At 48.8% G+C, this 27,123-nt stretch overlaps 1 protein-coding gene across 9 annotated transcripts; it reads left to right on the plus strand.

The window, feature by feature from the left end:
* Nucleotides 1–27,102, plus strand: LOC143514027 (kinesin-like protein KIF21A). 9 transcript variants are annotated; one of them, XM_077004754.1, is made up of 36 exons: nt 1–317; nt 9,051–9,273; nt 10,215–10,397; nt 10,884–11,033; nt 11,544–11,675; nt 12,060–12,227; nt 12,940–13,055; nt 13,186–13,381; nt 13,765–13,954; nt 14,282–14,345; nt 14,455–14,643; nt 15,676–15,723; nt 16,183–16,258; nt 16,449–16,557; nt 16,784–16,975; nt 17,183–17,382; nt 18,084–18,191; nt 18,324–18,392; nt 18,576–18,721; nt 18,812–18,956; nt 19,226–19,420; nt 19,582–19,683; nt 20,555–20,720; nt 20,871–20,891; nt 21,627–21,684; nt 21,868–21,922; nt 22,007–22,200; nt 22,310–22,435; nt 23,038–23,070; nt 23,460–23,596; nt 23,717–23,891; nt 24,016–24,180; nt 24,357–24,474; nt 24,846–25,016; nt 25,957–26,156; nt 26,274–27,102. In XM_077004754.1, exons 1-36 carry the CDS (start codon nt 277–279, stop codon nt 26,329–26,331), a joined length of 4,719 nt encoding a protein of 1,572 aa, XP_076860869.1. In that variant the 5' UTR covers nt 1–276; the 3' UTR covers nt 26,332–27,102. The 9 variants fall into 9 exon arrangements, with proteins under 9 accessions (XP_076860869.1, XP_076860870.1, XP_076860874.1 ...); XM_077004755.1 differs by having other exon boundaries at nt 16,787–16,975; XM_077004759.1 differs by lacking the exon at nt 23,038–23,070 and having other exon boundaries at nt 16,787–16,975.
* The last annotated feature ends 21 nt before the right edge of the window (nt 27,103–27,123 follow it).

Below are 27,123 nucleotides of genomic sequence, written 5' to 3' on the forward strand. Positions count from 1 at the left end.
CCCGGGGGACCACGCAGACGGACGGAGCCGAGACGCTCAGCTGGGCTCGGTGTCATTGAACATGCAGCACTCCGGACCGCGCGATGACCGAATCACGATTATTTCCAGCAACAAATGAAACGTCTGCGTCCTTTATTCTCCCATCTGGAGTGAAATGGTAGAATAAGAGGAACCGAACCGAGCCGAGCACCAGTGGAGCGACGCCGATACATGCTAAGGACAAAAAAAAACACCTTGGGATTATTTTGGGGTTATTAAGGGTCCGGATCGGTTAGGATGAGCGGACCGGACGACAGTTCCGTGGGGGTGGCTCTAAGGTAGGGGCGAGAACCTGCAGAATTGCCGCTGTTCTCACGCTGATGCTGGTGTGGGTCACGCCTCTTTGTAATGTACCTGTTATGGCAACATGATCATATCTTACATTTATTTGGCTTCATCTTTGATGTAAACGGCTTTAAACATCTTTATGAGAAATATATATTCAAAACGCCTTGTGAATGGTCGGATTCTAGTTTAAAGTCACTTTGGAAATACACAAATTCAGTGTAGTTGAATAATAGCTCATCAGCATTTGGCCAGAATATCAGAGCAGCTGGTTCCTCTTTAATCTTCAGGTCTGTGATCACTTCGTTTCTTTGTTGACCTTCTTCAGTTCACGTGGTTGAGGATGTTTAGTATATCCACACTACGATCATACTACGATCATACGACGATCGATATATTTGAATGTAGTCTATACCATTTCCAGCCTATCAAAACAAATAAACAAACATAAAACAAAGACAGCCCCCCTTCCCCCCTCCCTCCCAAAAAAACAGAATTAAAAGCCCTTCCCGCAAAAATAATGTACTTTAATAATGTTCCGGACTGCAGTGACTGGATCAGGACCCAGACGGGCGTGTGTTGTACTGGGCTGTATTGTCACTGAAGAAGACTCGCTTCAAGACAAAAGCGCTGCTCACGTTACATTATTCCGGTTCGACAGTTCCACTCCAGTTACCATCGGCAGACTTTGACCCAGCACGTAGTTTGCTAAATGTCTGGACTTAGACACAGTGTAACCCGCCCCACCTCCGTGTTTTGTAAAACCTGTGACATTCATATGGAAACATGTTCGGTTTTTTTTTTTGCATAGCAAATGCAGCACACTAACACATACAGGTGCAGTCAGCATCTTTGTGGATGAATGGATAGATGTTTAGTTAATGTAACACACAAGATATTGGGATATTTGTGTTGCTCCTGTTAGCTTTTATGCTACTAAGAATGTTATAAATGTAAAGAGAAGTAAATGTGAAATAAAACCAGTGTCTTATGACATATGGTTTACTTGTAATAAGATAACCGTGATAAAAGTTACTCCTGTGAGAAAATGTGTACATTTTATACAAAAGTGTCCAACACATTGATAATTCAAAGTGGTATCAGCATTCTGTGACTCAGCTGATTCAGCTTTTGTTCTTAATAATAATTAATCACGATGGTCTGTACAGAATCAGTGAGGGGTGAGTCTTCTGGCTTGTGGGTCTACCCACTAATCCTCACGGTCCTGGATAGGAGACTAAGCTGTTCACATTTAGACTAAGACCCTAATCCCCTTCTTTACTTCACACAACACACACACACACACCCTCATGTACACTCCTACCAAGGCCTGACAGATTTCGCTTACATAGCGAATGTTATGCCACTACAACAACCCTGAAGGTTTTAGTGGAATAGTGGATGACACAAGGTGCCTGAAACAGCTATGATATCTGAAGGACATTAGCATTGTGTATTTTCTGCAACGGCCTGATTCCATTTTTAAACATGAGGTAGCCAGACTAAGATTAAGACCTGTTGTTATTACCGTGAGGCATTACAGTCGAAGTCACCATCATTCAAGATGCGTAATCTACCTTGAGTGCCCCTCTTTGTGAAAGTGAAGTAGCAGATACCTTGTAATTAGCACTAGTGCTGACAGTAGCAGTCACTACTGAATACATCGGCTGCTGTGTTTTTACAGTTTTATAAAATAATACATCATGGTCTTTGATTCTGTTTCTTCCACTGTTGGTTGTTATGGACACAGGGCCTGTCTCTACCTGCTGGCCTCAAGCCATGTGTTGAACACCTGATTCATCTTGGATTCAAATGCAGGATTAGATTCAGATTAATTAATCTATAAACTCACTGGTGCTTTTGTTTTCTTATCCTTGCTTTCGTGTCTTTGGGTATCAGCGTTGTTTTAATCTAATCAGCAACTGTCTGAACATTCCTCTGTGAAAGGCAGAAACACAAATGATTTGTTACATTTCCGAATGTATATCTAAAAATTAGCTGAAACAAACGAGCTAAACCTGGGCCCCTCTGACAGAAAGGAGCTCAGTTCGGGGACAAAGCGTCCAGTGAGGTCCAGGCAGCTCGGGTGCCCATCTCTGTAAGTGCATGTAGTGGCTGAAAAGCTGAAGTGAAGGGCCAGACTGTGTCTGTCTGTCTCACGCCGGGTACACGCAGCTGCAAGTCCTCGGAGTACCAGTTCACTCCAGCACGCCACAACTGAGCAATTAATAATGGAAGGCCTCCAGGCTAACAATGGTATTCTTTGTGAAACTGATCTTTCAGTCAACTAAATTACAAGTTTGCTCTACGGACAATGCTGTTTTCATTTCTAGTCTAAGGATAATCTTGTTTTGATGGGTGTGTTTTGGTTTGTTTTTTGTTTTTTTTCTTGTTTGAGGACGATATGTGGCAAAAGTTGGTAGTGCAGTTTTTCTTGAAGAATATGGCTGAATCCCTATAGATTTATAAGCTCTGCCCATGTGAAACATTCAGTATATTTATGTGGCTGAGGTAAGCTTAGTGCTGTTTTCATTTTCTGAGCTTTTCAATATGCATTGTGTCTTCGCAACAGTCCTTTTAGCTGATTGGTGGGGCCTGGTGTCTGTCACAGCTTGTAACCAGACCTTTTGTCACTGGGTGGATTACGCTGAGCGGCCCACCTGCTGTCTTCTTCTGCTGTAACTTTGTAGACTCTCATATCAATATTCATGAGCCCATAGCAAAGAACCGAAAGAGAACTGCTTCTCTGAAACTCATCTGTCATCTCCAGTGCAGGAAGTCAGTTCGGCTGACATGTTTTCCGACAAAGTCACCTGGGAAAATAAACTCTCAGTGCGTGGCAAAAGGAGGCCTAATGACTCTCAGAGCCGGTGACACTCACCGCCAGGACTTGAATAACTCGCCTTGAAGTTTCTCTTGAGATTAACCTTATCTCTTTCCTGTTCTTGCTAAACTCTCGGCAGGGAGACCTCAGCTTAAGTCTCTGGCTGCTCCTGCGTGTGCTGCGTTTTGTCCTTGTTTGAAGGTTTTATGTGCCCTCATGTCACAGTTATAGTGCACGGTATACTCTGTGCCCTTACAGGAAATATGGTGAACAGTCTGATCTTTGGAGCTCATTCACAAGCTGCCAGACTCTAATCCAGATCTCTGTCTCCTGTTCCACACCTTCGACAGCGCCTGCGGTATAGATAAGTGTGTTTCCTATACTGCTCCTTTATAATGGCACGAATCACCCAATTTTATATTTGTCGTGGCTTTTGACTGTACCGTTGGAATGGCAAACATATCATTCCAGTTCGGTTCTTACCACACGCAATGGCGACAGGATTCTACAACTTTCCTTATCTCGTGTTTTTTCAGCATTTCCTCTCCGTTCACAACCAGCCGGTGTCAAATCATGCTTGGATCAACAGTTCTGTGCCGTTTCTGGTGGTTGGAGCGTTTAGGGAGACGAGGTTACTGGCTGTTTTGGACCCTTGTTTTTCTCCACAGATTTTCCACTTGTTGCCCTGAGCGATGAGGCAGTCTGACAGCCCCGCGCTGCCCTCTGCCTCTACTTCCTGTGGCTGACTGCGGGTGCACTGCGACCTCTGACCCAGGAAGCCAGGCGAGGTTGATGAGGGGCCACAGAAGCTCACCTAAGCCGCATTCTTTAAAGCGGACGAACACAGCTGAGCAGGTCAGAAATCCTCTGTTGTCGTTATGGACGAGGTCAGACCGAGAGCCATCTTCACATCCCATGCGCTTTGTTAAAGATGTGAGTGACATCAGAGCTCAGAAAGCTGCTGCCTCCAGTACTTTTTTTCCCATGCCGCTGTGGTTTGTGAGGTAATATTAGAATCAGGCTGAGGTGTGAATTTGCGCTCTCATCAAGAACGGACTCGTTTTTTGTCTTTTTCGTCACCCCGTGCCTTCAGGCTGAGGTAGGCTTGTTCCTGCCTGTTCCCCGGTTCACACCACTTCATCGTGGCAGAAATTAGCTCTACAACTCAGCACCAGGCTGTCAACAATGGAGGTCCTTGAACTGAAAACAGAAGGCCAAAACAGTGAACGGCACTCTCCCTCTTCCTTGTCAGCCGGGGCTAATCCCTCGGTCAGAACGCTGCAGACACCTGCGTCTTGGCCAGGTAATGGATGTCACATATGTAAACGGAGATTCTAGAAATCACAGTGGCGATGACAGATCAGGGCCTGACGTTCCCACAGATTATGTCGAGAGGGGAAAACCTCACGCTCAGATTCTGTGTCTCTCTTTTTTCCCCCCGTTCCTTTTAATGTGGCCACTTATTGACTTAGGAGAGCTGTTTTCCCATCACATTCAGAGGAGCAGGTCGGACAGTCTTCAGCCCTGAAGAAAGCGGCCCTGTCTCGACACTAGAGGTTCTCCGCCACATATCTGAGAACGGATCGTGTTCCTCGGGCCTTATGTTTAAACATAAGGGGGAGGTTCTTCATTTACTTTCCTCACCTTTTTACTGGAGGATTTTATTTGGGACACAGAATGGTTTGTTGGGAAAACCCGAAGCAATGAAAGTGCTTTGTGTGTGAATGAAAATGGGTTCTGTAATACTCCAGTTCATGGCTGGTTAAGCACCCAGGCAGATAAAAGCTGAAGACCTTTTGCAAAATACTGTATGTTAAGCAATTATATATACACCTCAAAAACATCTGTCATTTTGTCATGAAATGCTGCATTTGATGTGCTTGTCATTTAAGACTGCAGTGGACTGGTCTTGTTGATTATTCGGAATCAAACAGGTCCTCAAAGGTGAGCAGGTGTGTTTGTTTATGTATTATGAGGGCTGGCATATACTGTAATGCTGAGTCACAGTCAATAATCAGTAATGTTCTCTGTATGCTTTGGAAATCCTTAGTTGAAAATTCTATATTCCATGGTGAAAATTCTTAAAATTCATAGATCCATTCTTAAAATCCATAAAAATATGGCTTTGTAGTATTGTTTGTAGCAAGAGCTCAATAATGTGGAGAACATTCCACCAGCATCCCACTGTGTGAGGTGGTCCACTTGTCGTGGCTGCTCTTCAGGTAGTGGGCCTGATCATGACGGAAAATTGCAAAGTCACTGCCTTTCTACGGGAGTGACGTAGGATAGGGTGATCTGTGGGAGGGCTGCTGTCTCCGCTACAGACGGTGAGTCAGCTGTTAACGAGAACAGGAAATCAAATCGGCGATCACATCACAGACCTCCCAGGGGAACCGGTTTGGATCAGCACCTCCTGATATTGCCATCCAGTCAGTTACTCCTGCTGTAGAATTATCTTCTTCTATGTTTTTTCTTCTGTGATTCACACTAACAATGATACATAAAAGCTCCCCTCTCAATCTGGATTAGCCTGCGGGAAGGCTGTTGGTTAATGTAGAGATCGCAGACTGGCAGAATGATGCACAGATTTGCGGAGGTCTGAGGGCCCCAGAAGAGGTGCACAGAACTCTGGGAAAAGGGGAGGGGCACAAGAGTATTGGCTGTGGGAGTAATCGCTGTAATGAGGCCTGAGGCTTGATGCTAAGTGGCGCTGTCACATGTTTAGTGGTGTGACATGGGCTCCTGAGCTCCGATCAACCCCTCCCCCTCGACTTAACACCGCCACCTCAGAGTCCTCAAAACAAACCATCCATTAACTCACCCGTAGGAGGCTATTGATTACGCTTCCTCACTTCCTGTGTTCCAGAATGAACGTAGTTAGCAAAGTTATCACAAATTTGTTGCAGTTTTTTTGTATTAAAGGAGCATTATACAGGGACAAAGGTGAAAGAGAAAGGCTGGTATAAAGTGGCTCACTTTGATGGTATAAAGTGCCATTAACTGTTTTGTTAATGGCCTGCAATATCTTTTTAAAGGACTCATAATTACAGACACCACTTCCATGCGAACTGCTCTTTTTGTGACCTTCCATGAGTTAGTGGGCTTTCAGAATACTTGTACAAGACATATTCACCACAGTACTTCATCGTGGCTCAAACGTGGCTCTCGCATGCTGTAATAGTTTATCTCTAAATTGTGTGAAGGAATCAGGCAGTCATTGTTATCTGCCATTTTTCAAATGGCACTAATGTATGTATATGGGCCTTTGTGTGAAGGACATGAAATGACCGCTATAGTGCCATTGAAAAATGGCAGATAACAATGACTTCAACCACATGCAAATTGTGGAGAAGTTTGAGAGTTTAACAGCTGGCGGGAGGAGACATTATTAGAAGCTTTGGGATGCCACCCTGAAGGTCTGAGGTGGATGTGAACGCCTTATCTGTCTTTGTTGGGCCTGGCACTGGGGAGGGCATGCACAGGGCCCTTTAGAGGATCAGACGGCTCACTGCCCTGGGGCCCCAGCTCACAGCCCCGAGGGGCCCAGAAACACTGGGAGAGAAACACTGGACCAATCTGGACATCTGAAGCCCTTCTGTGTTTTTGCCAGTCTGACAAATGACATATGAAAGTTGGCACTGTTGTAGCGAACTTGACCTTCTGCTGTTTTCTGTGAGGACGCCCTTCCTGCATGAAGGAGCTTACTGGAGGAGAACGGAAAGAAGGAGGAACAAAACAGAGGGAGACTACATCTCTAACATTTCTGTTCTCTCTTCATGCGTGTTAGCCGCTAACAAGACAGATATACCGAGCCCTTTGCCATCGTAATATGATTTAATCGGTTGTGTCAACGGTGCTTGTAACTTCTTGTAAGCTGTAAGTCACGCCGTGATTTGTGATCCAGACACGGCCCTGGAGGCCATGCTGAGTTGAAACACTGCCTGCCAGTGTCTTGGTGCGGATTGCGACTCCGTTTCAGGTTCGGTCCCTGCGTGGTACGCGTGGCGAATGAACAGCCCATCGCCCCCTGACCTCGGTCTCCCGGTGAGGACAGGGGACAGCGTGCCTTCTGATGTCATCCCACTGGCCTGATAGGCTTGCTGGTGCCACGGGGACCGTGATTTGAATTACGCCTTATGCGGACCTGATATCATGACGCCTGTTCTCGTGTGTCCATATGACCTTGTGATGGGAGAGAAGCTTAACTGGGAAGCTCACATGACTAAATAAAATTATGTCTTGTGTACACTTGAGTGAGTCAGCACATTTCTGTGGATCATTAAACTCAAAACGATTTTATCGTCTGCCTGTATTTATGATGTAATCACAAAATTCGAGTTTTCCATTAGCACACCGCCTCACACTTATTTACTTAACAACATGACGTCAACTTAATGTAGAGGGCTGCATCCTAGCTGTGACACCACAGTAGTGCGAGATCAGGACTTGCGCGACCTTGACCCCCCCATTATGAATGGCACCGTTCTTAACCAGAGGGCAGTTACTCAAGCGCTCGCGGCTCTCATAAGGAGGTTCTGATGGGTCGTGGGGGATAGCAAAACAGCTCCAACTTTCAGCCGCGGCTCAGTAGACAAACACTTGAAGAACGGACTGGAAGCATGGCCAAAGCCCCAGAGAACATTGATCGGTGCTTGTCCTGAAGCTCAGGATATGCCACGCTGCATTTACAAAACTTTACACATTTTTACAAGACTGCTAAATTGATTTTTGTATTTGATTTCTAAGGCACGTGAAGTGTCCTGCCCTTTATCGAGCCAGACGCTTTTTTAAGTCCACCATGATGTCGGACGTCTCTCTCAATCCATGTCGTCTCTCCATCCGTGTCCATGGCGATGGGTGCTCAGAACAGAGATGCTAAATAGCTGAGGACTGACATCATGAGCATGCTCAGTAGCAGTGAGCTGTTGCTAGGACTACCACTTTAGCCCCACCCTCACAGCTAGGACCCAGCATCTAGGCATCAGCGCAGATGTGTAAAAGATACTATGCTATTAATTATGCATTTCATTAGTTTGGGGGCTACACTCCAGTGACTCTATAGGTGTCTATAGGTGGAGCTGGTTATTTTTGCTGTGTGATCGCTACAGCTGCGCTCATTCATGTGTGGTGGTTTAGGGTACAACACAGACCTGGTCAGTGTGGGCTGGTGTGGTAGGAAGGACCCGAGTGAAAACAAACAGAAAAACATCAAGTTAATGAAAGGCAGGGCGTGTCTGTCTAAGTTCCCCTGCTGCCTCTGAACACAGAAAGCTCTGTCTTCATAAGATGGCAGGAGTGACCTGGGCGCCTGGTAGTCCTATAATACACACACCCTCTCTATCTCTCTCTCTCTCTCTCTTTCTCTCTCTCTCTCTCTCTCTCTCTCTCTCTCTCTCTCTCTCTCTCTCTCTCTCTCTCTCTTTAACCTATTATAAGGTTATTGTTGGTTATTGTTGACATGACCGCTGTAGTATGTCCGTACCCATATGCAGCCAGTTTGTCTCTGTGCAGAGTTTGTCCCTGCGCATGACTCTATAATTCAACAAGCCTTTGGAGTAGATTACCTCTGCAGATCGGTAATGAAGAAGCCCCTGTTGAGAGTGTGGTGTAGTGTGCAGTAATGCTCTCTGGCACTTTCTTGGCGAGTCATAAGCCAGACTTTGCCAGGGTGCAGCACAGACCCATACCTGCTAACAGCCGCATACCTGAGGTCCAAATGTCAACACATTAAAGCATTTAATCAGTCCGGCGTGGGATCATGAGAGGGTTTATTGTCTCCGTGGCAACGAGAATGACTATTTTTTTCTCTCTCTTTCTCTCTCCCAAACCCTACCCCCCCCCCCCCCCCCCACCCCCCCAAACACACACACACACACACATACACACACACCGCTCCTGGCAGAATCCGTCCACAGTTAGCGAAGGAGAAAATTGAAGGATGCCACATTTGCACCTTTGTGACCCCGGGTGAACCCCAGGTGGTTCTGGGTAAGGACAAGGCCTTCACATACGACTATGTGTTCGACATGGACTCCCAGCAGGACGCCATCTACTCCAACTGCACTGAGAAGCTGATCGAAGGCTGCTTCGAAGGCTACAATGCCACCATCTTCGCCTACGGCCAGGTAAGACAGGGCCACAAACCGGTTAGTGCTGAAGGAAGACAAACGGACCCTCCCACAAGGGCGGGCCGAGTCAGCGCAGCTCAGCTCACGCCAACGATGACTGGCATAAATGTTAAGCGTTCGTTCTCCTAATTGCCCGTTACCACCGCCACGTCAAGCCTGATTCAGTTTCTCTCTGTTCCGGGCAGCAGCGTCACACGACAAAAAGGTGCTCACCGCTGTGCTTTTCTCTGGGCGGCTCGTTCCATATCAGCTGCGAAGAAAAGCAAACACGTGTCAAAACCTCTGTCAACACTGCAACGGCAGATATGTTTCAACAAGGGACCTGTAAAGTGGTGGGGGAGGGGCAGGGGCAATTGGCTTGATAAATGAATCTAATGGGTAATTCTTAGAGGCGCATGGGGGCTGACTGTCAGATAGACTTTGCCTGCTTCTTTTCAGACGGAGCTCTTTATATTACAATTACAAAACCGCCCGAGAATTCCTCGGGGCAAGCCAGGGGCTCCTCTCCGGTCTTCTCAATTCTCACTTCATCTTTTGCTCGAGTTTGGTCCCGCTGTGAAGCTCTTTCAGGAGCTGCTGTTGGGGGGTTGGGGGGCGATGACGTTCAAACTTGGAACCGGCGTCTCATTCCTCTCTCTGTGGCCATGACAACGGGGACCCCCCCCACACACACACACCCCTACGCCCGAGTCTGTTTTGTATGTGCGGTCACCCTGCTCCACCTCTGCAGACAAAGGGAGCCCTCTTAGAAACGAGCACTTGCTAACCATCAGTCATCTTCTACCCATCACAGGTGCATAAGCACATATTAGGCCCTGCTAAATGCTGACAGCCCGTATACATCTGCAAATTCTAGCACATTCTAGCATTTTCCATGTGCTGTGAACTGTTGCGCCAGTGTGCGTGTGATTGGCTTCCCACCCCTGTGCCTCCTCCAGACGGGCTCGGGGAAGACGTACACCATGGGCACCGGCTTCGACGTCAGCATCAGCGAGGACGAGTGCGGGATTATCCCGCGGGCCGTCAGCCACCTCTTCCGTGGCATCGAGGAGAGGCGTCGGGCGGCAACCGAGCAGGGCCGTCCCGTGCCCGAATTCAAGATCAACGCCCAGTTCTTAGAGGTGAGCGCAGCCATCCCTACCCCGCAATCTCCTGGGCCGTGAAACGAAACAAAACAAAAACCAGGAATCCACTATCAATGGCACGGGGTTATCATGAGCCTGAGAAGCGAACTAGCAGCTTCCTGGAGCTATGGACCTCCAGATGGTGACGGGAGGTAGTGTTATTTCTGGCCTTGGTGAAAGGGTGGGAGACCCTCATTATCAACAAAGCTTTAAATTTAACTCCCGGACAGGCAGTGAGTAGCACCTACTGTGTCAGCACATTCAGAATGACGTTGACATGTTGAAATAGATTCCACTGTTATCTTTGCATTTGGAGACACTGGAGAGACGTCCTCCTGAGTTATCTCCAACTGTCTCAATGTCTGATCATCTCCTTATCCAAGGCTTGTGATGAAGCAGACTCTTGACTGACACCACGCGTGGTTAGACAGAACTTGTGAAAATAAATAAAAACCATGGGAAGTTCTGCTCGTCGCCCTACAGTTGTACAACGAGGAGGTTCTGGACCTGTTCGACTCGACGCGGGACGTGGAAGCCAGGAAGCAGAGGTCGAATATTAGGATCCACGAAGACGCCACGGGGGGGATCTACACCGTGGGCGTCACCACGCGCACCGTCACCTCTGAAGCTGAGGTTAGGATGTCACAGAACAGTGTGTGTGAGCGTGTGTGTGTGTGTATGCACGGTTCTGTTCATGCATACATGTGTTCCTGCACCACTCCCCATTCCCACCTGATAGGTTTCGTAAACAGATGTAAGTTGTAATCTGTCCCTCCCCTGTTTATCCCTGTAGCCAAGTCCTGTGCTTTATGTAGGTTGTGTCCTGGTGTTGACGAAAGGTCTGTTAGCTGAATTCTTTTAACATCGAATTAACACAATACTGTGTGCATTAGCAAACATGCATGCAAACCCATGCTAATTAATACAGCAGCTGACTTCATATGCACACAAAATAAATATTCGTTGTCATGTCGCGGTTTTTTTTTACATAAAAGAGACCACTGGCACAACTACGTACAGACAAAGACTCGTAGTCAGCGTAAATCCGAGGACGTCGGACGTCAGACAGATTAGTGGCGCGTTCGTGCTGTTGTAATGACCCGGCAGGCCGTCTCCTCACCCGCTGTCCCCACGCTGTCTCAGATGATGCAGTGTCTCAAGCTGGGGGCCCTGTCTCGCACCACCGCCAGCACCCAGATGAACGTCCAGAGTTCTCGTTCGCACGCCATCTTCACCATACACCTGTGCCAGGTCCGCGTCTGCAGCCCCGCCGAGGTGGGTGTCGCCGCTGGGTTGGCCCCGCCCACAGACCTGCCTCCTTGAGGGCAGTCATAGACCATGCTACTTCTGTGTTGATAAGATTGTGTGGCCAAAATCTGATAAAGTCATTGATTGTAATGTCTATTTAGAATTTAACACCAGTACTGAATTTTGTTTTGTTTTTGGTTTTGTTAATGTTCTGTTAAGGATATATGTAGTATTAAAACTATTATGAATCAAAGGGAAATTGCAAGCCTAATGAAGCTTTTTAAAAAGATGACTGGGGTTTACTACAGTCAGACATGATTTGACTGATTGGACTGCCATTGTGTTGTTCTTGAAGCAGTCTTGATTACTATCCCATAATGCTTCTCCCATCTTCCATCACGTCCTGCCCAGAGCGACGAGACAGACAACAGGCTGGCCGATGGCTCGTCTGAGATGAACGAGTTTGAAACGCTCACCGCCAAGTTTCATTTCGTGGACTTGGCCGGCTCCGAGAGGTTGAAGAGAACTGGGGCCACGGGGGACAGGGCCAAAGAGGGGATCTCCATCAACTGTGGCCTGGTAGGCCAGGCTGCTTTACCCACACTCAAACATTTGAGTGCTTTTTGAGTGAATGGAGTTTTGAGAAGGTTGGAAGCCATTGGTACAACTTGCTGGGGACGAGGGTCTTGTATCCAGTTCAGTTCTGTCGCAAATTCCCTTCACAAAAAGTTTTTGTGTGTATTTGGAAATGAACACCATAACTGAAAGATTTCATGGCTGTGTCAGGACATCAATGGTTCAATATTTTTGTCCATTGGATGCTTTTTTTGTGCCTTCAGAAAGCAAGATATTTAATTACATGAATTAAAATGGTGGGGACAAAACCAGGTATTTCAATAAGTGGTGGTGACATCGCCCAAGTGTTTTCAGTATAAATGGTGCCTAGGGATAACGTTTCCATCTGATTTTGCTGCTTGTATCAAGCTTGGTTTCTGTTTTCTTGTGTGGCAGTGGGGGTTTTGTTTTCTTTTTTGTGAAGTGAAAGAACTAAATCTTAATAAGGTTGCACATTTCTTCATGAATAACGTGTTTGCATCGATGGCTCTGCTCTTTGAGGACAATTTCGTCTGAGAGGGCTGACTTTGTTTTCCAATCATTCAACTTCACTTTGGAGCTGGCAACAACAGCTCCATCTAGTGGCACTTAGAGGACATGCATGGCAGCTCAACCTTCATAAAAAGTTGACGTATCTATGTTCGTTTTGCCTCTTCTGTTTTGTGTGTGTCTGAAGCTCGCTCTGGGTAACGTTATCAGTGCTCTGGGAGACAAGAGCAAGCGATCCACACATGTGCCTTACCGCGACTCGAAGCTCACACGTCTCCTCCAGGACTCCCTGGGAGGGAACAGGTCTGTATCTCTTCTCATTTCTTCTCATTCCTAGCTCACGAGAGCTCATGTGTGACGGAGGACAATCTACCTCTGTCTCCAGCTACGTGAAACCGTTTTGCTGTTTCTCTTCTCTGTCTTCTCGCTCCAGTCAGACCGTGATGATCGCCTGCATCAGTCCCTCCGACAGAGACTTCATGGAGACGCTGAACACCCTGAAGTACGCCAACCGGGCGAGGAACATCAAGAACAAGGTGGTGGTGAACCAGGACCGGGCCAGCCAGCAGATCAGTGCCTTGCGTACGGAGATAGCACGCCTGCAGATGGAGCTGATGGAGTACAAGACGGTGAGAGAGGGAGGGCGGAGAAGGGATGGGTGACTGCAGCTGTTTGAGTGTTTAAGTGTTTGAGTGTTTGAGTTGTTTGAGTGTTGAGTGTTTGGGTGTTTGAGTGTTGAGTGTTTGGGTGTTTGAGTGTTTGAGTGTTTGAGTGTTTGAGTGTTGAGTGTTTGGGTGTTTGAGTGTTTGAGTGTTTGAGTGTTTGGTTGTTTGAGTGTTGAGTGTTTGGGTGTTTGAGTTTTGAGTGTTTGGGTGTTTGAGTGTTGAGTGTTTGAGTGTTGAGTGTTTGAGTGTTGAGTGTTTGGGTGTTTGAGTGTTTGAGTGTTTGGGTGTTTGAGTGTTTGAGTGTTGAGTGTTTGAGTGTTGAGTGTTTGAGTGTTGTGCACACACAGGGCAAGCGCGTGGTGGGCGAGGACGGCCTGGAGAGCGTCAGCGACATGGTCCACGAGAACTCCATGCTGCAGGCGGAGAACAGCAACCTACGCCTGCGTGTCAAGGCCATGCAGGAGACCATCGACGCCCAGCGCGCCCGCCTCACCCAGCTGCTGAGCGAGCGGGCCAGCCAGGCTCTGGCCAGGGCAGGTACGTTTGCCGCAGACAGGGGGCAACAGGGAGCGATCTCCACGCACACCGTGCTGGTGTGCTGGTTGAAGCTGCCCTGTGGGGCCCTGGTGATGGTTGTAGAAGGGGCACAAAGTGGGTCATAATGAGTCAGGAGTTATATTGACTCATTATAATGAGTTTGTCAACTGGATTTGAAGTTACTGCTACAGCAATCTGAACCTCCTGTTCAGTGTGTAGCTTACTCAGGTTATATGATCGTCCTGTAGGGGGCGTGAGATGTTTTCAAGTCCTCGCCTGGTAGTTTTTGTGGTTCAGGGGGGTGAATTTCTTTCTGCTGTCCCGCAGGTGAAGGAAATGAGGAGATTGGCAACATGATCCAGAACTACATCAAAGAGATCGAGGAGCTCAGGTATTATGGTGGGGAGTTGGCCTCCTTCCTCTGTGGCCTTTAGAGCCTCAGTAAAGAGTCTAATGTAAATGAATGTGTGTGTGTGTGTGTGTGTGTGTGTGGGCCACAGGGCCAAGCTGCTGGAGAGCGAGGCCATGAACGAGAGCCTGCGTAGGAGCCTGTCCCGCGCCTCCACCCGCACCGCCCTGTACGGAGCACCCGCCCTCCACGCCCCCGAGAAGGAGACCTCCGACATCATCGAGATCGCCAAGAGGGACCTGGAGAAGCTCAAGAAGAAGGAGAAGAAAAAGAAGAAGAGGTGAGGGCGCCCCCTGCTGCCCCGCCGGGCCGGTGCAGAACGCTGGGAGGTTTTTTTCCCGCTGGCTCTGAGCCGCACTGCTGGTTCCCTGTGCATACCTGTCCGAGCCACTGTAACTACACTCTATTACCGAGAGTGACAGCTCTGATTATAACCACAGCCCCGACGATGGTTATTTCCCGTGCCGAAGGCGTCTGAGAAAACCTGCCGAGCTCTCGTGTAGGAGGGGCTTCCCCTGTGCGTCTCGGTAAAGACTCTTTCTCAGACACATAATATTCTGATGCAGGCAACGTCCTGACTGTTTACATGTCCCGACAACAAAGGGATTAAGTGAACATTCCATTTCACATGTAAAAGATATGCGTGTTTGTAGATAGGTGGATAAGACGTGAGTAAGAACTGAACTAAGATGACATACTCCAAAGAGCGCAGTAATTCAGGTCAGATTTGATGGGTACGTTAGATCTCTGAGCAGTCCTGTTCAGATCAGCTGGCTTCTAACCTTTCTGATACATTAATTAGCTGTGATATTTTACAACAACCTTGATTCATAAATCGTTTACGTTCAAAGCCACCTCTCTTAGCATGGAGACTATTTTCCCGCACCAACACAGGATTGCTACACAACACAGTGGCCTTTTCCCCGTTCTGCAACCTGCCTGATTTCAGTCCAGCTATTCTCGAGCTCGGTTCTTCCCAGATAGGTGAAATGTTAGCTTGCGAGGACATGGTGTGTCAGTGTCGGAGCTGTTCTGGAAGGCTGGCCTGGCTTCAGTTGATCAGAGACCGTTCCTGGTGCCACTCCAAGAGACTTGACTCACTTCTTCTGGTGTGACTCGAATTTGCGTTACACGTGCGTCTCACGTGCGTCTCACGTGCCCTCGTGCTGATGTGTAATTGTATCACACACACACACGTGAACATGGTAACGAAACGTCAGAGGGCTCTTTCACTCACCTGTTGTTCCTGGCTTTACCCTTTCACCCCCCCCCCCCCCCAACACCCCTCCCCCTTCTCTCTTCTCTTACGAAGACTTCAGCAGATGGCAGAGTGTGGCCACGACGACTCTGTGCATGAGAGGTTTGATTGCGTTGCTCCGCCCCTTTTGCTCTGACCCTTCTGTCCACTGATTCCACACCTACACGTGCGGGTGGAGGCAGGCCCGGGGCGACGCCCAACACGTGTGGGTGGAGCCCCTGCTGTAGTGCTTCAGCTGACCTCCTGTAGCATCAGCCATGACCTCTGGCTTCCTTCTGCAAATAACGCTTTCCCCTGTATGACCCTAACGTATACAAATCCTTGTTTTGATCTAGATGCGTCTTAGAGTTATTTTTTCTCTTTTTAATCACTAAATGTTCTCTCCATCTAATAAGAGAAATCTGCTAACCCACTTACTGGTATTATGACAACCATTCAATAAAGATTTTTGGACTGATTTTGTTAGTGCACACACTAACCACCAAGGCTGTTAGCAGTTGCCTACAGCGATGCTCTCACGGTACTGATTTCCTGTCCTGTTTTGAATTATGATTTGTTTAGTGTTATCAAGGAGGAGGGGCCTGACAACGATCAAGACAAAGACACTTCTGACAGAGCCAATGAGGACGCGGATGCGGTATGTTTATATTCATCATGTTTTGGTCAGGTGAGGCACCAATCAATGCCACACTTTGTACATGTTTAAAATTGTGTTACTGTGTTACATTCTCAGATGTGGTAAGCTCGTCGTTTTCTTAAACCGGACAGGGTTGAGGACTCTTACGAATCATGCGTAACATTCATCTCACTGCTAATTTATGCTCCAGGAAGGAAGCGAACATGAAGACGGAGATGACGTGGAGGGAGAGGAAGAGGAGGATGAGATGGAGGCCGACGAGAGCTCGGATGAGTCCGACTCGGAGCTGGACGAGAAAGGTAAAGACATCACGTTGCTCTATAGCTGAGAGTGTTATTGTTTACAGTGTACATTAATGAACATACCGATGTCCCTTCATGTTAGAGTTTGACCATAATGATGCTTGCAGGGCTGTTTATTATAATTATAACATGACGCATTATGCGTACGTCGACATGTGTGTGTGTGTGTGTGTGTGTGTGTGTGTGTGTTTGGTGTGTTTGTGTGTTTTTTCACGGGCACCAGCAGAGGACTTCCAGGCCGACCTGGCCAACATCACGTGCGAGATCGCCATTAAGCAGAAGCTGATCGACGAGCTGGAGAACAGCCAGCGACGTCTCCACACGCTCAAGCAGCAGTACGAGCAGAAGCTCCTCATGCTGCAGAGCAAGATCCGAGACACGCAGCTGGAGCGGGACCGTGTGCTTCACGGCATGGGTACGGCGCCGAGGGCCTGATGTGTTTTCACCACCACCTGGTGGTCAGATTTAGAATAGCTCGATAGCTTTATAGGACTGCTTAAATGAACTGAAGGAAATAGACGGAAAGGAGCAAAGAGGACCTGAAAGTCGCCGGTGAGCTTGTAGGCGTACGGCTGAGGTGCCGGCGTTGACGGTGCTGTTGACGGCCGACTCGTACCCGCAGGGTCGGTGGAGACGTGCACGGAGGAGAAGGCGAAGAAGATTAAGGTGGAGTACGAGAGGAAGCTGAGCTCCATGAACAAGGAGCTGCAGAGGCTCCAGTCAGCCCAGAAGGAGCACGCGCGCCTGCTGAAGAACCAATCACAGTACGAGAAACAGCTGAAGAAGCTGCAGCAGGACGTGTCGGAGATGAAGAAGACAAAGGTGTGTGTGTGTGTGTGTGTGTGTGTGTGTGTGTGTGTGTGTGTGTGTATGCGTCCCTTGAAGTGTGAGGGGTTAGTGGTGTTTTTCTCAGTGAGTGTGGTGTTTGAAGAGTAAGGGGTTAGTGGTGTTTCTCTCAGGTGAATGTGGTGTTTGAAGAGTAAGGGGTTAGTGGTGTTTCTCTCAGGTGAGTGTGGTATTTGAAGTGTGAGGGGTTAGTGGTGTTTCTCTCAGTGAGTGTATGGTATTTGAAGTGTAAGGGGTTAGTGGTGTTTCTCTCAGGTGAATGTGGTGTTTGAAGAGTAAGGGGTTAGTGGTGTTTCTCTCAGTGAGTGTGGTATTTGATGTGTGAGGGGTTAGTGGTGTTTCTCTCAGGTGAGTGTGGTGTTTGAAGAGTAAGGGGTTAATGGTGTTTCTCTCAGGTGAGTGTGGTGTTTGAAGAGTAAGGGGTTAGTGGTGTTTCTCTCAGGTGAGTGTGGTGTTTGAAGAGTAAGGGGTTAATGGTGTTTCTCTCAGGTGACTGTGGTGTTTGAAGAGTAAGGGGTTAGTGGTGTTTCTCTCAGGTGAGTGTGGTGTTTGAAGAGTAAGGGGTTAATGGTGTTTCTCTCAGGTGACTGTGGTGTTTGAAGAGTAAGGGGTTACTGGTGTTTTTCTCAGGTGAGTGTGGTGTTTGAAGTGTAAGGGGTTAATGGTGTCTCTCTCAGGTGGGACTTATGAAGCAAATGAAGGAACAGCAGGACAGGAGCCGCGCCTCAGAAACACGTCGCAACCGCGAGATCGCCTCCCTCAAGAAGGACCAGCGCAGACAGGAGGTGACTAGCCCTCACTACACACACTCCTTCACACACACTCACCGATACACACACGTGTAACAGCACACATGTACAAGCAGGCATTCTAACTCTGACTCCAATGACTCACTTTACCTCTCTTCTCTCCAACAGCATCTGCTGCGGCAGCTGGAGGCTCAGAAGAGACAACAGGAACTAATTCTACGAAGGAGGACAGAAGAGGTCAGAGAGAGACACACAGAGAAACAAAAAGAGCGGGGGAGGGGGGTGTCTTCTTAAAAGCTCATTACTCATAATCCACTGAGAAAAGTGTAACAGTCATTGTCAGGAGGACATGGAATCTGCCTACCCCATGGCTACTCTTAGGTAAGCATTGTGTGAAGGTGTCTCTCTACTGTGGGGCAGGTGACGGCTCTGAGACGACAGGTCCGACCCGCCTCGGGGAAGGTGAGCCGTAAGGTCAGCTTACCCGAGCCTCTCCACGAACCCGCCACCCGTAGCGGACCCTCCCGTCCGCACGCTGCCGGACCCGCGGCCCACAACGGAACAAGGTACCGTCAAACCGACCTCCAACCCGCTCACCTCCCACCCTTTCTAACACGCCTGTGACTCCTCTGAGTTGTGATTGGCCGATGTCACAGGAAGGTGCTGTCGAGAGCGGGGGCCGCGTACTCCACCAGGATGGCCCGGGCCAAGTGGCAGACCCTGGAGCGCCGTGTCAGTGACATCATCATGCAGAAAATGACCATCTCCAACATGGAGACGGACATGAACCGCCTCCTCAGGGTATGGCCTGCTCAGCTATGGAGGTTCAGCGGTGTCAAAAATTCTGCAATCTGCTACAGCAAGGAATGCTATTAGCTCAAAACATTATCTTTAGTTCAGCTCCAGAAGTGAATGTAATTCCCAGACAGTGTCCTTGTGTGATGACTTGCGATATCTGTACAAACGAGGATTAACTAGCAGTAGCAGTTGTGTTGTCCGTAGCAGTGTTACCTGGGTAGTTGTCCGTTGCTGTGACATGTGCAGTGATGCTGTTGTGTGGGCGGGGCCAGCAACGGGAGGAGCTGACCAAGCGAAGAGAGAAGGTGGTGCGAAAGAGGGCCAAGGTCTCGGCGGACGGCGTGGACGGCGAGCGCACGGTGCTGTCCCTCGGCGAGGAGGCGGAGTCTCTCACCGCCAACATCGACTACGTCAACGACAGCATCGCCGAATGCCAGGCCAACATCATGCAGATGGAGGAGGCTAAGGTGAGGGGCGGAGCTTAGCATGTGCAGTGTGCTTTAGACACATCATGAATTTAATCATACGTGGCTGTTGTCAAGTCTGAAAAGGTCGAGGAATATTAGCGGATGTTTAAGACGTGAGTGTGTCTGAGCCCATGTGTGCGTGCTCTCTCCATGCTGTACAGGAGGAGGGAGACACGGTGGACGTCTCCGCAGTGATCAGCTCGTGCACCCTGTCCGAGGCCCGTTTCCTCCTCGATCACTTCCTCTCCATGGCCATCAGCAAGGTGCCGCACAGACACAGCAGTGGCCAAACACACACGCATGTCATGGCAGCTCCTCAAGGATGCAGCTACTTCTACAACATTACAGTGTAGCCAGCACCCACCCTCAACCTCTACATCACAGTCAGGCTAGCACACACCCTCAACCTCTACATCACAGTCAGGCTAGCACTAAGCTAGCACACACCCTCAACCTCTACAACATCACAGTAGTGCCAGCACACACCCTCAACCTCTACATTACAGTCAGGCTAGCACACACCCTCAACCTCTACATCACAGTCAGGCTAGCACTAAGCTAGCACACACCCTCAACCTCTACAACATCACAGTAGTGCCAGCACACACCCTCAACCTCTACATCACAGTCGGGCTAGCAGAAAGCTAGCACACACCCTCAACCTCTACAACATTACAGTCAGGCTAGCACACACCCTCAACCTCTACAACAGTCGAGCTAGCACATAGCTAGCACTCACCTTTTTACATCTACAACATAACAGTCGAGCTAGCGCATAGCTAGCACACACCTTTTTACATCTACAACATCACAGTCGAGCTAGCGCATAGCTAGCACTCACCTTTTTACATCTACAACATCACAGTCGAGCTAGCGCATAGCTAGCACACACCTACACTTACATCTACACTACACTTTTTTCACAGTGGAGCTAGTACACACTTTATATCACATCTAACAGAAAGCGGTGGCCGAGTAGCTACTGACCACTTCACCGAATATTCGCAGTGATCACTGATTTGCTAGCCCATCCCTGGTTCCCTGATGTGGAGAGAATCATTGTCAGACTACAGATGGCTGAGCTGAAGCGCTACACCCAGGCGGTGCTAAACGTGCCTCCACCACCACCCACAGGGCCTGCAGGCGGCACAGAAGGAGGCTCAGGTCAAGGTGATGGAGGGCCGCCTCAAGCAGACGGAAATCAACAGCGCCGCCCAGAACCAGCTGCTCTTCCATATGCTGAAGGAGAAAGCTGAGCTGAACCCGGAGTTGGACGCCTTGCTGGGGAACGCGCTGCAAGGTGCCACACACACACAAACACACAAACACACACACACACACACATGCACCATCCAGCACCAGGCATGGGTCTCATCTTCTACGCCCCGCCTACATCTTCCAAGGTTCATCTTCATTTGCTTTTGTCTCTTTGTCACCCGAACTTAAACAGAGCTGGGTAGCAGCGCGGCCGGTAAGTAGAGCCCCCCCCCCCCCCCTCCCCCCCCGCGTTCACCCTGCAGCAGTGCAATAGTGCATGTGCCTCCCTCGCACTAACCAGAGGCCGCACCGGTGACCTCCACGTGCATGACGACTGCCTGCCCCTTAAAGTGCTCAGACTTCCTAAAACCTGACTGAAGAAACTCTGGATGCTGCTTCTCTTTAGTACACTAACGGGGTTCGGGGGTTACGGGCGTCCGTCTGTTCTAGTCCCGGTTCTAGTCCCTGTTCTAGTCCCTGTTCTAGGGGTGACGCTTCTTTCAGTCTTCTTTCAATCCCCCAGAGATACACTTGAGGATGCAGTGCAGTGGATGTACTCGGAGTGACTTATTAATGACTTTCTGGTTACTGTCCTCTCGCAACCTTTACACGCGTCCACGTTTAGGGTTGCAGGACGAAGTGTTGCCGTGGGTCGTTCTTGTTGCTTTGCAACCGCAGCCTTGTTGTGCTCGTTGCTGAATCTTTTTCCGTCTGTGCTCAAGTTTCATCGGAATTTGGTTTGTGTAAGAGAACAATGCAACTGATGTCTTATATTTATGTGTGTGAATGCTGGACTCAGAGCGCCACCATATGACACTTTCAAATGGAGCTCTGGAGCCTCTCAGATAGCTGGAATCATTAATGTCCGTGTGTGTGTGTGTGTGTGTGTGTGTGTGTGTGTGTGTGTGTTCATGTTAACTGTCTGGTGGTGTCTATGTTCTTTGCTCAGAGACCAGGGATGACAGCAGCAGTGATGAGTCTGACCGTAGTCCAGCTCCTGAGGGCAGGTAAGCTTTTCCACCAGCACATCGCCGTGGTGATTGTTTTACTCCTCCCACTTTCACACTTTCACGTGTCATAATAAAAGCGTGGTACTAGTGATCTAGTGTTTCCTGCCTGTCTTCAGGCTACGCAGAATATCACCCCACATTTAAGAGTTCCAGTTTTAATAGCTCAGTGGTCTCTTACAGTTCTCTGGCCTCAGATCTGTTGAAGCTCTGTGGAGAGCCCAGACCCAGGAGTAAGGTGGGCCGAGTCTTCTCACTTCACATGCAGTCCAGTGTGCTGAAGGCCGGCACCTTCACCGTGGCGTCTCGCTTCTCTCCCCAGGCCCGCAGAAGAACCACCACGCAGATGGAGCTGCTGTACGCCAACAGCGCTGACCCGGACGCGCCCCCGGACGACTTCTCCACCCCCCTCCTACCCGTAGTCCCACGCGTCTCAGAAGGTGGCGGGGACCCAGCGGCGCTCGTGGGGGACGCAGAACTACAGTCCCCCTCCAGTACTCACCGGCCTGTCGCCGGGTAGGTTTTTCTCGGCCGTGTGTTGGTAGAGATTAAGATGGCGGCTGTGGTGACGGTGGAGCCCCTGCTTCCACTGAATTTTCTTAATTAGCTTGTTTGTACTGTGCAGCTCTGGCATCAGGGCTCCCGCAGCAGCAGAGAGGAGATCGGTGGAGCGTTCGCCGCTGACTCGGAGACGCGCGCAGGAGAAGACTCCCACCCCTGTGGACAAGCCCAGGGGCTCAGATGGAAAACAGTACGGGCTGCTCCAAAGTGCTTCCACACCAGTTAGCTACACGTTGCGTAATGAGCCGTTACCTCATTACAGAGCACACACTCAGGCTATTTATTTAATTAAAGCCTCAAATATATCCTTTTATAAACCTCTAACTCGTTAACTCCAGAGTTTGGAAGTGCCTTTGTTCGTCAAGTCATCGATTGTAATAAAAGATTTTCTTGGAATACGTTTTTATCTAGACATTAAACCTTTCAAAAGGTATTTATCTCCAATCAGTGTTATTATAAGTGTTATATAAGTTTTATTATTATCAGTGTTATTCTGCCTAGAAATCAAATAAACGACCATGGAACCGCATGTATTTAGATGAGTTTGAATTTTAAAGCACTTAACACAGAATGATTCTTTTCTTCAGTGTCTTACAAATGGAAAAAATGGATTTGAGTCCCCAGTACTTAACAGCTGTTAACGTTGCATCAATTAGACCCCAAAGGAGGCAGAGTTCCTGGTCAGAGCCACTGTGTCCTGCATTGCCCCGCCTCTGTGAACCGCTGCGCTAGCTTAGCCGCCGTAGCATTTCTGGAGGCTGTACTGTTCTCAGGTCTGCTTTTCTCTTGCAGGGCTGACGACACTGCAGTTGTGGAGATGCGAAGGTAGCCGCTTTTGTAGCTCATCTCTTTGGCCCTCGAATCCAAATCCACCTCTTCCTTAGTTTCGTCATTAATACGAGGGCGGGTCCTTTTGTTCTGGAGACTGCTTGCTGCCTACAGCCATTAGGCTTGTGAAAGGACACTATTTTTACAAACATCGGGCTAGTTGTGATCTTTAACGGTGAACACCCCCCTAAATCCCAAAGTCCCTTATGTATGAGGCTGTAGCATATTCACCACACTTCATTTAAGATGGACATCATTTTTCTTCATGAATGTTATTCAGTTTCTGTCCTTATTCTCTCTCAATCAGCCTGTCCCAGGACCCCCGACCCAGCACTCCTCCATATCACCGTCCCTTAGTTCTTCACTTCCCTGTGGTGTGTGTCCAGGGGTGTGATTGGCCCAGTAACGTGGCCGAGGGGGTCCCAGGCCGCCAGGCTGCAGTGCGTGTACGCCGCAGAGGGCCATTCCAAAGCCGTGCTGTGCGTGGACTCCACCGACGACCTGCTCTTCACCGGCTCCAAGGGTAACGATATATGGGCTTCTGAGTGCACTTGGGACATAATAACGCACTGCTGAAGGATTTCTGATGCTCTGAACGCCGGTCGATCAAATGCACGTGTCTGTGTGTGTGTCCGGTGGCCAGACCGTACTTGCAAAGTGTGGAACCTGGTGACCGGACAGGAGATCATGTCCCTGGGGGAGCATCCTAGCGGGGTGGTCTCAGTCAGGTACTGCTCCAGCCTCGTCTTCACCGTCTCCACCACCTACGTCAAAGTGTGGGACATCCGTGACTCCGCCAAGTGCATCCGCACACTCACGTGAGTCCCACGCTGTCCCGCCGGGGAGCCGTTTTGACCGGTGGGAGGATATGAGGATATGAGGAGGATATAGTTAATGCCACCAAAGCCCCTTTTTTTCAGCCTGCGTTTAATGATGTCATAGGTCTTCGGGCCAGGTATCTCAGGGTGATGGCTGTGCTGCCCTGGGCAACCGAACGGTGGCCATCGCTCCTGGGGAGAATCAGATCAACCAAATCGCCCTGAATCCTTCTGGAACCTTCCTGTATGCAGCGGCGGGCAACTCAGTCAGGATGTGGGATCTGAGGAGGTTTGTAGGAGGCACAGTGGACCTGAAGCAGGTGGTCTCAGCTTCTCCGCTTCAACAGGACTGCATGAAGAATGTTCAGCTTCAGATTGTCGGTGTTCTTTGGGCCTTTGTGAAGGACGATGTTCCTCGTTGTGATCTCCAGGACAGCCTGCTCCAACCTTCTCCTCTTCCTGCAGGTTTGTTTCTACGGGAAAACTGACAGGTCATCTGGGGTCAGTGATGTGTCTAGCGGTGGACCAGGTGGGGAATGGTCAAGATGTGGTCATCACAGGGTCCAAGGACCATAACATGAAGGTATATGCGCACACACACACACACACAGACACACACACACACACACACACACACACACACACACACACACACCCTCTCACTGACACACTCACACATACACCCTCTTATTCACACACTCAAAGCACTCCTGACTGAGTGTCAGTGCTCTGAGGGCTTCCAGCATGTAGGCTGGAATTAATTGCTACCTTTCAACTTCAGCTCACTCACAACAGCGTAGGCCCTTGCAGTTAATTTGTAGTTTGCCGAGCCTAAACAATAGCTTTGAAATGTTAATGAAGTGCACTTGTGCACCTATTTATTATCAGTTCTGTCCAATTACCACAGCCCACCAGGGGACCTGAAGTGTGTGTGTGTGTGTGTGTGTATTTCAGATGTTTGATGTGGTAGAGGGGGCCCAGGGAAGTATCAGCTCTACTCATACCTTTGAACCAGCCCACCAGGACAGTGTGGAGTCCCTGATCACACTGGGGGATTCAGCATACAGCGTCGGCAGAGACCTCTGCATTAAAAGATGGGACCTGTCCCGCAAACTGCTCCAGCGGGTACGAGGGGATGACAGAGGGAGAGAGAGAGAGAGAGAGAGAGAGAGAGAGAGGGGGGGGGGGGAGGAGCAGATAGAGACAGGCGAAGAGACAGAGGGATAAAGAAATACAGTTGTCATCATGGACAGACTTACCGGCCTGTTCTTGATTGAACATGTTGGTGTTTGGGCCACACTAATAGTGGTTAACATATGGAAACATTCAAAGCCTTCACAAGTTCATTTTAGGCTACTGAAGGGTTCAGCAAATCTCCTAGAGACCTCCCCAGCAGTTCCTTCCTTGTGTCTACACATTAATGCTCAATTTATATATGCTTAGATCGTACTTAGGTCTTTTCTTTTTAACTCATAATGTGAAAGAGAGGGATACATTGTACTAAAAACAGAGTTTTTCTCTTTATCTGAATGTGTGTGGGTGTGGGTACACTGAAAGGCTTACTGAAGTTAAGGCTAGGCTTATGTTTAAGGGTAGGCCAAGACAATGGCTGTGTTCGAAATAGTCTACTACATACTACTGGCGTACTGATCGAGCCCCAAATCAGTATGCCGTATGCAGTATGTGACCAAAATGAAAATTTCCAGTACGCGAAACATACCCGGATGACTTACTACTTCCGCAAAATATTCCAGTACGCGAACAGAGCTATCTTCGTGGTGTACTGCATCCCATCATGCAACGCTACGTTCACGTGACCCCGTAGTGTGCTTTGCTTTTGTCGCATACTGGAAACTGTACTGCATACTACTACGAGGACCAGTATGCAGTATCCAGTATATACTGAGTCCAGTATGCAGTATCCAGTATGTAGTAATCTATTTCGAACACAGCCAATGTTTATTAGCTATGGCTAATTACATATATAATGCATGTGATGTAGGACCCTATAAGGTATGAAAGCAAAGTTATGAGGATGTGTGTGTGTGTGTTGTGCACTCAGCAGCAGGTGGACAAAGTGCACTCAGACTGTGTAAGTGCCCTAGCTCTGGTGCCAGCCTCCAGGGTCCTACTGAGCGCGTGCAGAGGAGGCCTGCTGAAGGTGTGGCACTCGGAGACACTCAGACCTCTGGGAGAGCTGAGGGGCCATGACGGTGCCATCAACGGCCTCTCTGCCAACAGCACTCATCTCTTCACCGCGTCAGAGTGAGCCCTACACACACACACACACACACACACCTACAGATACTCCACAAACAAACTCTTCGGCACTCACGTTCACACACATCCTTTGTATGCACTGTTGCATTTGTGTTGTTGCAGAGACCGCACGGTCAGGATCTGGCAGATCAAAGGTTCTCTGGACGACGGACTCTACTGACCCAAGCACGGTGCATGACAGAGAGACCTAGCCACGTAAACTATACAGAAGAATGCCAGCACCCTTTGTCGGCCATTTTGTTTCTTGGGAGTTTGCTGGTTTCCTCACTAAGTGCTTGAATGCTGAATCGTCAACAAGCGTCCTGCTCCACGGCGCCCTCTACAGTGCAGTCTTATGCAGCTGCCACTGGTGTTCACAGTATCAGACAGGTATATGTCATGTGTTGCTTAAGCAGGAACCAAAGCTGGGCTTTGGATTGTGTAAGCGCAGTTAAACTGGCCACCCGTGAGCCTTGAACCAGTGTATATGTGTGTTAACATGACTTCGTATTTACTGAACTGGACCAACATGCTCTTAACTTGAACGGATGTTGATGTCAGTACTTTTCAGTGGTTGGTGACCAAAGTGAAAAAGCATTTGCGTTGATGCAGCAAAGAATAAAACAAAGAAAGCTTTGCCTCAGTATGTCTTCACAGTGAATTTCATTTCCATTGGTGCAAATCCTTGTGCACCCATGTTTAAAATAATGCCATATCTTCTGTATTTGTGATGTGTGTTACAACGACTGTGTCAGGTTTCTAGAATGTTTCAGATGTGGAGACACTCTCACAAATGGCATACGCACATTGTTTCTCAATGCTCAGAAGGCTTTGAGTTGTACATGCCGTTATCTGCTGTATTTAAGACACCGTTTTTTCCATGTCCGTTTAGTGCTGTGTCCGCATCCAGGTCAATACACTTCATGTCTGAATTAAAAGGATGTTTCTGGGCCTTTTTATGTCTTTGTTTTAA

The sequence above is a fragment of the Brachyhypopomus gauderio genome, chromosome 5, assembly GCF_052324685.1.
Source record: "Brachyhypopomus gauderio isolate BG-103 chromosome 5, BGAUD_0.2, whole genome shotgun sequence".
NCBI classification, from domain to species: domain Eukaryota; kingdom Metazoa; phylum Chordata; class Actinopteri; order Gymnotiformes; family Hypopomidae; genus Brachyhypopomus; species Brachyhypopomus gauderio.

Coding starts and splice junctions, on each gene's coding strand:
- LOC143514027 (XM_077004754.1), top strand. CDS start 277: ATGAGCGGACCGGACGACAGTTCCGTGGGGGTGGCTCTAAG. Junction 16,558..16,783: donor CTCGGAGCTGGACGAGAAAG/GTAAAGACATCA, acceptor CACGGGCACCAG/CAGAGGACTTCCAGGCCGAC. Junction 24,475..24,845: donor CCAAGGACCATAACATGAAG/GTATATGCGCAC, acceptor TGTGTATTTCAG/ATGTTTGATGTGGTAGAGGG.